The 12,661-nt window shown below is 36.8% G+C and overlaps 1 protein-coding gene across 2 annotated transcripts; it reads right to left on the bottom strand.

The window, feature by feature from the left end:
• LOC136238017 (IgGFc-binding protein-like) lies at positions 1-11,967 on the bottom strand. 2 transcript variants are annotated; one of them, XM_066028325.1, is made up of 21 exons: positions 11,870-11,967; positions 11,321-11,503; positions 10,623-11,201; positions 10,426-10,563; positions 10,164-10,367; positions 9,911-10,048; positions 9,656-9,859; positions 9,364-9,501; positions 9,101-9,307; positions 8,010-8,942; positions 7,787-7,951; positions 5,955-7,214; positions 4,913-5,845; positions 4,693-4,857; positions 3,249-3,728; positions 2,170-3,105; positions 1,943-2,110; positions 1,625-1,708; positions 942-1,514; positions 657-768; positions 1-241 (listed from the first exon to the last, which is right to left on the bottom strand). In XM_066028325.1, exons 1-21 carry the CDS (start codon positions 11,958-11,960, stop codon positions 151-153), a joined length of 7,782 nt encoding a protein of 2,593 aa, XP_065884397.1. In that variant the 5' UTR covers positions 11,961-11,967; the 3' UTR covers positions 1-150. The 2 variants fall into 2 exon arrangements, with proteins under 2 accessions (XP_065884397.1, XP_065884398.1); XM_066028326.1 differs by lacking the exons at positions 2,170-3,105; positions 3,249-3,728 and having other exon boundaries at positions 1,943-1,989; positions 4,737-4,857.
• Positions 11,968-12,661: the final 694 nt, after the last annotated feature.

Here is a 12,661-nt window from a genome sequence, read left to right as displayed (position 1 = left end):
TTGAAGTTTAATTAATATTTATATAAACTTGTATTATACATGTATCTAACATACACTACTCATAGTCAGCTGGTGCCAGTATAAAAAAAGTATTTACAAAATCACTGTCAGTTATAAAAGTTTTAAAATGTATAAATACATATAGCAGTGTTATGGGTCTTCACCAGTGGATGTGGAGTATCCATTTGCTAGACTACCTGCTATTGGCTTCACCACGTAGTTGTGCCATCCGTGAGTAAACCTATACAATAGACAGATATCTTAGTAAAATTTTATGCTTGCAAATGATGTGCAAATATGAGCAATAAAGTTTTATATTAGATGACACTGTAGCTGCAAGGATGTACATATTTGGAATGTTACACAGAGGAGTAGCAACAAAATTTTAAGCAAGAGGGTGATAATTGGTTGATAGAAGCTGTATACTGAACGAAGGACACTCTACATGCTGTATCTAGAGGATGTAGAGGCATGCTCCCACAGCAGTTAAGAAATAAGTCTTCTAAAACTGAATTTTGGTATCAATTTTGACTTGAGTTATTTTTGTATACATGACTGCTCTATTAGAGTAGCTGACTGCTCTATGACAGTATCTTAATAAAGAGTTCAAAATAAATATGAGCACTTGGTTTAGTATAATATATAAACAAACTTACCAAATCAATATTATAATTAAGATTGCAATCATCAGTATCACTGCAATGATGACTCCAATGACAATGGCAGCAATTTCTCCACCAGATAGTTCATCGTCGTTTGTTGCTGTTGCTGGATGAAATAAACATCAAGTAAATACAGACATTTATAAAACAAAATTAATATAGAAGTCAAACATTTTATGCTGGATACAAGCATGAAAATTTTCAATGTTGATACTATCGGTACCTAGCTATGTGTAATTTTAATCTTCATATATTCTTACAGCTTCTAAAACAACTTACATTGACAAAACTGTTGAATAGCTCTTTGCTCTAATGCTTGAATAGCGGTGAAATTAAAATTAGTTGTAGAAAACACAAATGATGGAGAGGAAGCAATTTCAGTTAATCCTGTGACATCAAAATCACCAAATCCTACAGCGTAAACTTGAAAGATATTTGCACGGTGAAGTTTGTTAGCCTGATGTATTGTTGCTTCTCTGTTAGTAGATCTACCATCAGTTAAAACTATGGCAACATGAGGGTGTCCTTCTCTAAGTCTCATACTGTCATTTTGGGCACTTTCTAGTAACAGACTCAAAGCACGATGTGTATTAGATATTCCAGGTATGAATGGCAAATTTTTAAGTGCTGGTAGCAGTGTAGACTCATTAGTGTGTTCCACTAGATTGAAATGGATGGTCGCATCTGTGCTGTATAGTATTACTCCAACTAAACTGTGCTTTAAGCCAATATTTAGCAAAGAACTTATTTCAGCAGTAAACTGCCTCAATTGTTCATATAGATAGTATTCTTCTGTGGTACTAATTGAACTTTCCAGTACAAAGACTAAGTCTATTCCTCCAGTATCACATTCTAAAGAGAACATGTATAGTCAGTCATTCATATATAAGCACTGATGTTACAATTTACAACAAGTTTAATATATATATAGTTATTCATTGACACATTGTGAAAAAACATACCATTTTCTGATGGTGAAGCAGTTTCAGCTGGTGTCATAGTTGGAGTTTGTATGGGTGACATTGTTGATGGTTGAACTGGTGTTGCTATTGGTAAGAGAGTGTTATTAAAGTTACATTCTAAACACAATTAACATAACACAGAGGTCTACAATGTGAAACGAGTTTGCAGTATAGAAAATGGAGAAGATAACATTATATTTCCTCAAGTGTATTATTCAGGTATTAAATAGGTATTGTTTTCCACAATTAGTTTGTTCTAGGCTCCATGGGACTTTTAAGTCAAAAGTTGTGTAGTAGTATAGCAGACAGACTTCATACCTGGTGTTGAGCATCTGGTACAAACTCCATTTTCCAATATTTGTCCATTTGGACAGAAACATCCTTCAACACAACCACCAATACAATCTACTGTCAAATCAATGTCACATCTCTGGGGACACACTTGTCCACATTGTTGATAAACCATGCCTTCTGGACAACTAATAGCTATAAATAAAAATGCATTTTCAATAGTGAACTTTAACAAATTCTGTATAAAAACTTACGACAGAAGAAATTTCTCCAGTTGGGAATAACAACTCCATTAGATGCACATTCATCTGCATAGGTTGATAAGCTGTCACAGTAACACCCTTCTCTTTCTGTATCATTACAAGCACAATAGTCAAACACACAAGCATCGATATAGCTTGTGGGGTCCACTACACTGTTGCACACACTGAATACACCTCTCATTAGTTCATTACATCGTGATTGTGCTGTAGACATGATAGTGTCAGGGCATTCTTCTGGTTCGGATGGTTCACAGGTTGACGTGTTATTGGAATACAACCAGCTATCACCAAAGTCATTGATAGAAGCTGTTAAAGAACCATCTGGCAGTGTAAAGTCATCATTTCTATCATTGCTGTAGGTCCCACATAGTCCACACAACATTCCCTCCCATTCAGTGGATACTGTTATCCTAACTTTACGCCTGCCATCCCAATGTACTGCTACTGGGTAAGGAAGTGTTAGTAAAACATAAGGATGTCCACCTGTCCTCAATACTTCAACACCACTTGATTGATATACTAGTCCATCATCATCATTGTTTAGCTGGATATCACCATTGATTGCAATTGTTCCACCACGTCTTCTTGTCAGATGAATTTCTAGTCCTTGACTTGGTATGATGATTCTCACTTCAGATGTCTCTGTTGCGTGTGCATTTGTGGGAACATTTGAACCAGTGATGATGAATTCACTGCTGTTGCATGGTTGTGTGAGGACATACTCACAGCTTCCTTGAAAGTCATATCTGAGATTGTCAAATGTACGGTAGTGAGGATCTCCATAAACACGACAGGTGGGACCATTAGCAAAACACGATTGTGATCTACAACTAAAACCATCCTCTAGACAAGTACAGACTGTATAACAGTTGGGTTGTATAACATCTCCAACTCGATATTGAATTCCCATGAATTCACAAGATGGCCCTATTATACAAGAAACATACAAGTTAAATGTCTATGTCTACAATGAACTGATACGTTGTATACAATTACATATTTGCTTTAGTGTGTATGCAGCTCTGATGAACAAAAAAAAGTTTGAAAGTGTGTTGACATAATTAACATACCTATGGGAGTTGGTGAAGGTGATATAGTACTAGTAGAAACAACTGTGGACTGAGTAACCATAGTTGTAACTGGTGTAGGTGATGCTACTGTTGTTGTAACTGGTGTAGATGATGCTACCATTGTTGTAACTGGTGTAGATGATTTTACCATTGTTGTAACTGGTGTAGATGATGCTACCATTGTTGTAACTGGTGTAGATGATTCTACCATTGTTGTAACTGGTGTAGATGATTTTACCATTGTTGTAACTGGTGTAGATGATGCTATCATTGTTGTAACTGGTGTAGATGATTCTATCATTGTTGTAACTGGTGTAGATGGTTCTACCATTGTTGTAACTGGTGTAGATGGTTCTACCATTGTTGTAACTGGTGTAGATGATGCTACCATTGTTGTAACTGGAGGTATAAAAGCTGACATAGCTGGTGTTGATGAAGTTGCTGATGATACAGTTAGTGAAGGAGTAATGGTTGAAGATTCTATTGAAAAGGTAGACAAAAATAAAAACAAATAAAAAATTCAAGTAGCTATATACAACTCATATATGTATACTAGGGCTCTGCAATAACTATATCAGTCTTGATAAGTTTTGATAACAAAACCCATTTTATGCCTAACTGGTAAAGTAGACAATAAAAATTATAACATCATGATAAACGATAGTATCTCTATAATGAAGTATTGTCATAGAGTACTTTTACAAGTACAGTTTTGTGTAATAATTATTGTTTAAGGCTAGTATCTCTTGGAAAATCAGCATTACTGCAGTGACTTTACTCACAAGAGTACCATCTACCTGCTTTTAATATACAATAGTCTACAGAGATTTACTATTATCCTGAGATATCGGTAATAGAAAATTCATTATCTTCATCACAATAATGACCTAGGTTTCACGATAATCATGTTATTGTTATTATCGCACAGCCCTAATGTATACACATGTTATACACATGTTATATGCATGTTATACATACATATGTAACTGATGCAAACAGCATATTATATTTAATTTCTGGTTCATGTATGCACACACCATTATATAGCTACAATACAATGGTTAAGTGAGTTGAGATGCATACAGTGATTATACATTGGTTTTAGCTGAGACTACCAGAAAAGTCTAGTAGAAACTTAATATTCTCTTCCAGTGATGGAGTTACATATTTTCACCCAGAATAAGATGCCTATTACCAGGAGCTGCCCCTGGCACTACCCAGACTTTCAGCTAATTAAATGCCAAATAATTGTAATATTAAATGTTCACCCGAGTAAGTGATTGCTTTATTAGAGTACTTTCAGTCAGACGGTTTGATGAAGCTCAGCCCTTGAGTGATTTGTTACACAATATGATAGTGTTACATTTCACTTTGGCCACTAACATTAGCACAATTAGTGTAGTAATAGGACAACAGTGCAATGTTAGACTTGTTACACACATACCTTGTTGACAACTGGTACAGTTTCCATTTGAGAAAATATATCCACTTGGACAGAAACATCCTTCAACACAACCACCAATGCAGTCTACTGTCTCATCAATGTCACATCTTTGGGGACACACTTGTCCACATTGTTGATAAACCATGCCTTCTGGACAACTAATAGCTGAATAAAAACACATTTTCAATAGTGACCTTAAGCAAATTCTTTAAAAACTTACAACAGAAGAAGTTTCTCCAGTTGGGAATAACAACTCCATTAGATGCACATTCATCTGCATAAGTTGATAAGCTGTCACAGTAACATCCTTCTCTCTCTGTATCATTACAAGCACAATAATCAAACACACAAGCATCAATATAGCTTGTGGGGTCCACTACACTGTTGCACACACTGAATACACCTCTCATTAGTTCACTACATCGTGATTGTGCTGTAGACATGATAGTGTCAGGGCATTCTTCTGGTTCAGATGGTTCACAGGTTGACGTGTTATTGGAATACAACCAGCTATTGCCAAAGTTATTGATAGAAGTTGTTAAAGAACCATCTGGTAGTGTAAAGTCATCATTTCTATCATTGCTGTAGGTCCCACATAGTCCACACAACATTCCCTCCCATTCAGTGGATACTGTTATCCTAACTTTACGCCTGCCATCCCAATGTACTGCTACTGGGTAAGGAAGTGTTAGTAAAACATAAGGATGTCCACCTGTCCTCAATACTTCAACATCACTTGATTGATATACTAGTCCATCACCATTGTTTAGCTGGATATCACCATTAATTGCAATTGTTCCACCACGTCTTCTTGTCAGATGAATTTCTAGTCCTTGACTTGGTACGATGATTCTCACTTCAGATGTCTCTGTTGCGTGTGCATTTGTGGGAACATTTGAACCAGTGATGATGAATTCACTGCTGTTGCATGGTTGTGTGAGGACATACTCACAGCCTCCTTGAAAGTCATATCTGAGATTGTCATATGTACGATAGTGAGGATCTCCATAAACACGACAGGTGGGACCATCAACAAAACATGATTGTGATCTACAGCTAAAACCATCCTCTAGGCAAGCACAGACTGTGGAACAGTTGGGTTGTATCACATCTCCAACTCGATATTGAATTCCCATGAATTCACAAGATGGTCCTATTATACAAGAAACATACAAGTTAAATTTCTATGTCCAAAATGGACTGATACATGTATATTCTAGATAAATAAAAGAAAGAGCATGTTGACATAATAATTAACATACCAATGGGAGTTGGTGAAGGTGATATAGTACTAGTAGAAACAACTGCGGACTGAGTAACCATAGTTATAACTGGTGTAGGTGATGCTACCATTGTTGTAACTGGTGTAGATGATGCTACCATTGTTGTAACTGGTGTAGATGATTCTACCATTATTGTAACTGGTGTAGATGATTCTACCATTGTTGTAACTGGTGTAGATGATTCTACCATTGTTGTAACTGGTGTAGATGATGCTACCATTGTTGTAACTGGTGTAGATGATTCTACCATTGTTGTAACTGGTGTAGATGATTCTACCATTATTGTAACTGGTGTAGATGATTCTACCATTGTTGTAACTGGTGTAGATGATTCTACCATTGTTGTAACTGGTGTAGATGATGCTACCATTGTTGTAACTGGTGTAGATGATTCTACCATTGTTGTAACTGGTGTAGATGATTCTACCATTATTGTAACTGGTGTAGATGATGCTACCATTGTTGTAACTGGTGTAGATGATTCTACCATTATTGGAACTGGTGTAGATGATTCTACCATTGTTGTAACTGGTGTAGATGATTCTACCATTATTGGAACTGGTGTAGATGATTCTACCATTGTTGTAACTGGTGTAGATGATTCTACCATTGTTGTAACTGGTGTAGATGATTCTACCATTGTTGTAACTGGTGTAGATGATGCTACCATTGTTGTAACTGGTGTAGATGATTCTACCATTGTTGTAACTGGTGTAGATGATTCTACCATTATTGGAACTGGTGTAGATGATTCTACCATTATTGGAACTGGTGTAGATGATTCTACCATTGTTGTAACTGGTGTAGATGATGCTACCATTGTTGTAACTGGTGTAGATGATTCTACCATTGTTGTAACTGGTGTAGATGATTCTACCATTGTTGTAACTGGTGTAGATGATGCTACCATTGTTGTAACTGGTGTAGATGATTCTACCATTATTGGAACTGGTGTAGATGATTCTACCATTATTGGAACTGGTGTAGATGATTCTACCATTGTTGTAACTGGTGTAGATGATTCTGCCATTGTTGTAACTGGTGTAGATGGTTCTATCATTGTTGTAACTGGTGTAGATGATTCTGCCATTGTTGTAACTGGTGTAGATGGTTCTATCATTGCTGTAACTGGTGTAGATGGTTCTATCATTGTTGTAACTGGAGGTATAAAAGCTGACATAGCTGGTGTTGATGAAGTTGCTGGTGTTATAGTTAGTGAAGGTGTAATGGTTGAAGATTCTATTGAAAAGGTAATCAAATAAAAGTGAAAGATAAAAATAATATTAAGTAGCTATACAAAACTCATAATTATTATATATACACATTATAACTGATGCAAAGAACAAAATTATTACACTAATATTATAGTTTTGTCTCAACTCTGGTTTACATTATGTACACTCCATTAGCTACTGTACAATGTCAATAATGTTTAAGTGAGTTGAGATACATGCAGTGATTATACATGAGTTTTAGCTTAGATTAGCTACCTGAAAAGTTTAGTAGAAACTTAATATTCTCTTCCAGTGATGGGGTTACGTATTTTCACTCAGAATAAGATGCCTATTATCAGGAGCTCAGAAGTAGCTACCATTCCTGCTATTACCCAGAATTTCAGCTAATTAAATGCCAAATGATTGTTATGTTAAATGTTCACTCAGAGTAAGTGGTTGCTTTATTAGAGTACTTTCAGACCAGATGGTCTGAGGTTTACTTGATGTTAGTTTTACATTTCACTTTGGCCACTAACATTAGCACAATTAGTGTAGTAATAGGACAACAGTGCAATGTTAGACTTGTTACACACATACCTTGTTGACAACTAGTACAGTTTCCATTTGAGAAAATATATCCACTTGGACAGAAACATCCTTCAACACAACCACCAATACAGTCTACTGTCTCATCAATGTCACATCTCTGGGGACACACTTGTCCACATTGTTGATAAAGCATGCCTTCTGGACAACTAATGGCTGAATAAAAACATAATATCAATTATAGTGAACTTTAGCAAATTCTGTAAAAACTTACGACAGAAGAAATTCCTCCAGTTGGGAATAACAACTCCATTAGAAGCACATTCATCTGCATAGGTTGATAAGCTGTCACAGTAACATCCTTCTCTCTCTGTATCATTACAAGCACAATAATCAAACACACAAGCATCGATATAGCTTGTGGGGTCCACTACACTGTTGCACACACTGAATACACCTCTCATTAGTTCACTACATCGTGATTGTGCTGTAGCCATAATAGTGTCAGGGCATTCTTCTGGTTCAGATGGTTCACAGGTTGATGTGTTATTGGAATACAACCAGCTATCACCAAAGTCATTGATAGAAGCTGTTAAAGAACCATCTGGTAGTGTAAAGTCATCATTTCTATCATTGCTGTAGGTCCCACATAGTCCACACAACATTCCCTCCCATTCAGTGGATACTGTTATCCTAACTTTACGCCTGCCATCCCAATGTACTGCTACTGGGTAAGGAAGTGTTAGTAAAACATAAGGATGTCCACCTGTCCTCAATACTTCAACACCACTTGATTGATATACTAGTCCATCACCATTGTTTAGCTGGATATCACCATTAATTGCAATTGTTCCACCACGTCTTCTTGTCAGATGAATTTCTAGTCCTTGACTTGGTATGATGATTCTCACTTCAGATGTCTCTGTTGCATGTGCATTTGTGGGAACATTTGATCCAGTGATGATGAATTCACTGCTGTTGCATGGTTGTGTGAGGACATACTCACAGCCTCCTTGAAAATCAAATCTGAGATTGTCAAATGTACGATAGTGAGGATCTCCATATACACGACAGGTGGGACCATCAACAAAACATGATTGTGATCTACAGCTAAAACCATCCTCTAGGCAAGTACAGACTGTAGAACAGTTGGGTTGTATCACATCTCCAACTCGATATTGAATTCCCATGAAATCACAGGACAATCCTAACACAAAACAAAAGTTTTAAAAAGGTACTAGTCTTTGTAACATTGTTAAGTTCATATCATCACATTTATTCACAGTGTACAGAACTTTTGACTGAAATTATTATACATCTCAAGTAGATTTAATATATATTATTATCAATTAATATTTTGCTTACCATCGTCATCCACAATTACTACTCTGGATTGTACAAGACGGCCAGTGTTAACACGAGTGGGCAATGAACTAGTATCAATTATCAGAGTAAAATCCTCTTCATTCTCTGAGGTATCATCATCAGTAATTGAAATATCAATAACAACACTGGTCACTCCAGCAGGAAATGTAACAGTGTAAGGTCCAGAATTATAATCAATACCTCCTCCTGAAACACAATAATCATTCACTACAGTATAGTACATCGAATATCTTAATACTCACCAGTAGCTGATCCAACACTGATAAACACTTGTACAGTAATATCAGTTGATGATGAGTTACTGAGAACTAGTACAGGTTGTGCTGGTCCATTGTTTTCATCAACACTGTATACTGACTGGTTGAAGCTTACTGTGACAACTATGGAAAGAACAAAAACACATAACTATGTACAGTTACACATACAGCCTGAAAGTCAACCCTTAAATGATAAATATACATACATAATGTGCTATTCCCTGAGGGTCTGTCCCTGATGATGGAATTACTTCACAACTATAACATATGCACTCACTTTCATTATCTATAATGGTCACCACAGCTTGACTAGGATCAGTAACAGTTACACGTCTTGGCAGAGATGATGGATCAATAGTGAGATTAAACACTTCATCACTTTCTAATATATTATCATCTGTTATTAGAACGTCAAAGGACACCTTAGTCACTCCAGCAGGAAAGGTGACAATGTATGGTCCAGAAATATAATCAACACCTCCTATGATGTATGCTATATTTAGTACAATGTAAAAATCTAAATATATCTAACCAGTTGCTGATATTTGGGTGTCAATAATTTGAACTGTAATATCAGTTGATGATGGGTCACTGAGAACAAGTATTGGCTGAGCCATTTCATCACCCTCTCCAACAGTGTATGTTGATAGATTGAAATGCACCGAAATGTCTATCAGCCAAAAAAAAAACCCTTGTTATAAATATAGATCTCCATAATACAATTTTATTTACATGTGTACACATAGAGTGGTATCAAGAGTTCAAGTACAGTTAGACATCCTTACCATCATTGTCTCTGATTATCACAGTAGTTCGATCAATATTACCACGAGTAACATTCCTTGGTAATGAAGTAGGACTGATAACAAGATTAAATCTCTCATTAATTTCTAGTACTCTGTCATCATTTATTGGAACATCAAATGGAACTCTAGTCACTCCAGCAGGAAATGTGACACTGTAAGGTCCAGACGTGTAATCATCCCCTCCTATATATCATTAATGTATATATTGCTGCCATAATAATATACTGTGTGTATTACTCACTAATAGTGGATTCATCAACTGTAAATACTTCTACGATAAAGTCAACAGATAATGGAGTATTAAGAACTAGTGTTGGCTGAACTGGACTATTGTCTTCATTAACTCTGTAGATTGACTGGCTGAACTGAATAGTGATAACTAAACAAATACATTCATTAAATGACTAATCAGTGCTTAATGTTTGATAATCAACTCACAACGTCTACGGCAAAGCTGTTGGGTGATGTTTTGTTCCACCTGTTGAATAGCCATGACAGCATCAAATTCATTTGTAAGGAATACTAGTGATGGAGAACTGGCAATTGCATTTAGCTCTTCAATACTAATGCTTGTACCAATCCCTGCAGCATAAACCTGGTAAATATTCTCTTCATGAAGTAGGTTAGCCTGTCGAATTGTTTCATTTCTGTCATGGGATTTGCCATCAGTTACAATTATAGCAACATGAGGGCGCCCCTCTCTCAGCCCCATCCTTTCATCTGTTGAACTTTGTCGTAAAAGTCTTAGAGCAGTGTGTGTGTTAGTCCTCCCACGTGTTCGTGGAACACTCTGAAGAGCTGGAATAAGTGTATCACTGCTTGTGTGCTCCTGTAGGTTAAATATGATTTCTGCCCTCCTAGCGAATCTTATTAGTCCGACCAAGCTTTGGTTCAAGCCAATATTAAGCATTGAACTTATTTGAACAGTGAAGTTTCTTTCTGCTTCCCAACCTACACGTCCAATACTAAATGAACTATCCAGTATGTAGACCAAGTCTATCCCTCCAATTTCACATTCTGAGGATAAAGATGAATATGAAATGCTAAATTCTTGTCAAACGATTCTTGTATGTACCGTATGTGCGTACAGTGTGTATACGTACACCTATGTATGTAGCTAGGTTTACTGAACTAACCTGAACATTCCACAACAGATGGACAAGGAGGTGTCACACACGTCACACTACTGGTCACTGAACATGTTTGGTTGCTAGCACATCCACCATTATCAACATCACAAGATGGATCACAGTATGTTTCATTGGATGGTCCATGAAGTTTACACACTGATCCTCTTGGGCAGACAACTTCACGACATTCTGTATGACAATTACATGATTAGTATCATAACACCAGGTACGTTTACGTAGTACTGTATAAGACTCACGTGCCAGGCGGTTGTGCATTTGCCGCCCCCACACAAACCAATCGTCTGGCACGCGAGAATCATAGTATGAGCTAGCGGGTTTGAAAATTGCGCAGAGCAGGCAGAACAGCTCATGCATGGAGCTGAATTACACAAAAGCCATGCAAGCTATAGCTACTAGCCATTCTAGCAGAATGCTAGATAATTATGAACCCTGTTAGCTATATGAAGTTCTGAGGCTTAATCCGCTTAACTTCCTCCAGAATCAGGTAGCTAGCTATAATATATAGTTGTACATCATCACACTCATCATTCTCACCTTCTATCACAAGGGCCTGGCTAAGATACAGTATTGTTATAAAGATTAGTAAGACAGATGACTGCCTTGTAGCAGTTATTCTGAGTAACATTGCAAAACGCTAATATACTTTGATTATACTGGTATGGAGCTTACAACTGGAGATTTTATAGTCGTCCAGTTCTATAGTCTTTCCTTAAACGCAAAATAATTCAACACCTAAAGTGTGTATTGATGATATCAAAATAGTAATGATCTAATTTCCTCTACTGTACATGCATGCAACCATGCATGTATACTTGCTACAGGAGCTGCAGGAAACATATCTACAAGAGCTGCATGTTAATTTCTACCAGGAAAATAGTTTCTTGGCTTGAAACTAAATATTGTTTGATGGTACCGGTAAACAAAAATGATTTCTTTCATTGCAAACATTTACCTTTTGCACATGATTAGCGCAATGACTAGAGAAGTCATGCAGGACAGAAATATTAATCCTGGATTCCAGATTGTGGGTAGAGGTTTACTACTTCTGCACAGAAACATAGTGTGAGGCTATATGGTGTAACCTTTACGTGTTAATTGATCAAGTCATGTATAGGCTTCTCCTCAGCTCATTCAGTGTGTGCTCATGACTATAGAGACTCAGCAGTTTGGGCAGCGTGTGAAGTAGGGCTCGATCTAGGGAAAGTAGAGTATAGGGACACACAGACTAACTGAGGGACTCCTAACAAGGATGAGGTTCAAGGAAATGTGAGTGTGTTGGCAAGAGTATTAACTCTAATAATTGGTGTTAGTTTTACTTTTTTGTGC

Source organism: Dysidea avara, chromosome 11 (genome assembly GCF_963678975.1).
Source record: "Dysidea avara chromosome 11, odDysAvar1.4, whole genome shotgun sequence".
In the NCBI taxonomy this organism is placed as follows: domain Eukaryota; kingdom Metazoa; phylum Porifera; class Demospongiae; order Dictyoceratida; family Dysideidae; genus Dysidea; species Dysidea avara.
The sequence above is the reverse complement of the archived record's forward strand: the minus strand, read 5'-3'. Positions and strand labels throughout refer to the sequence as shown.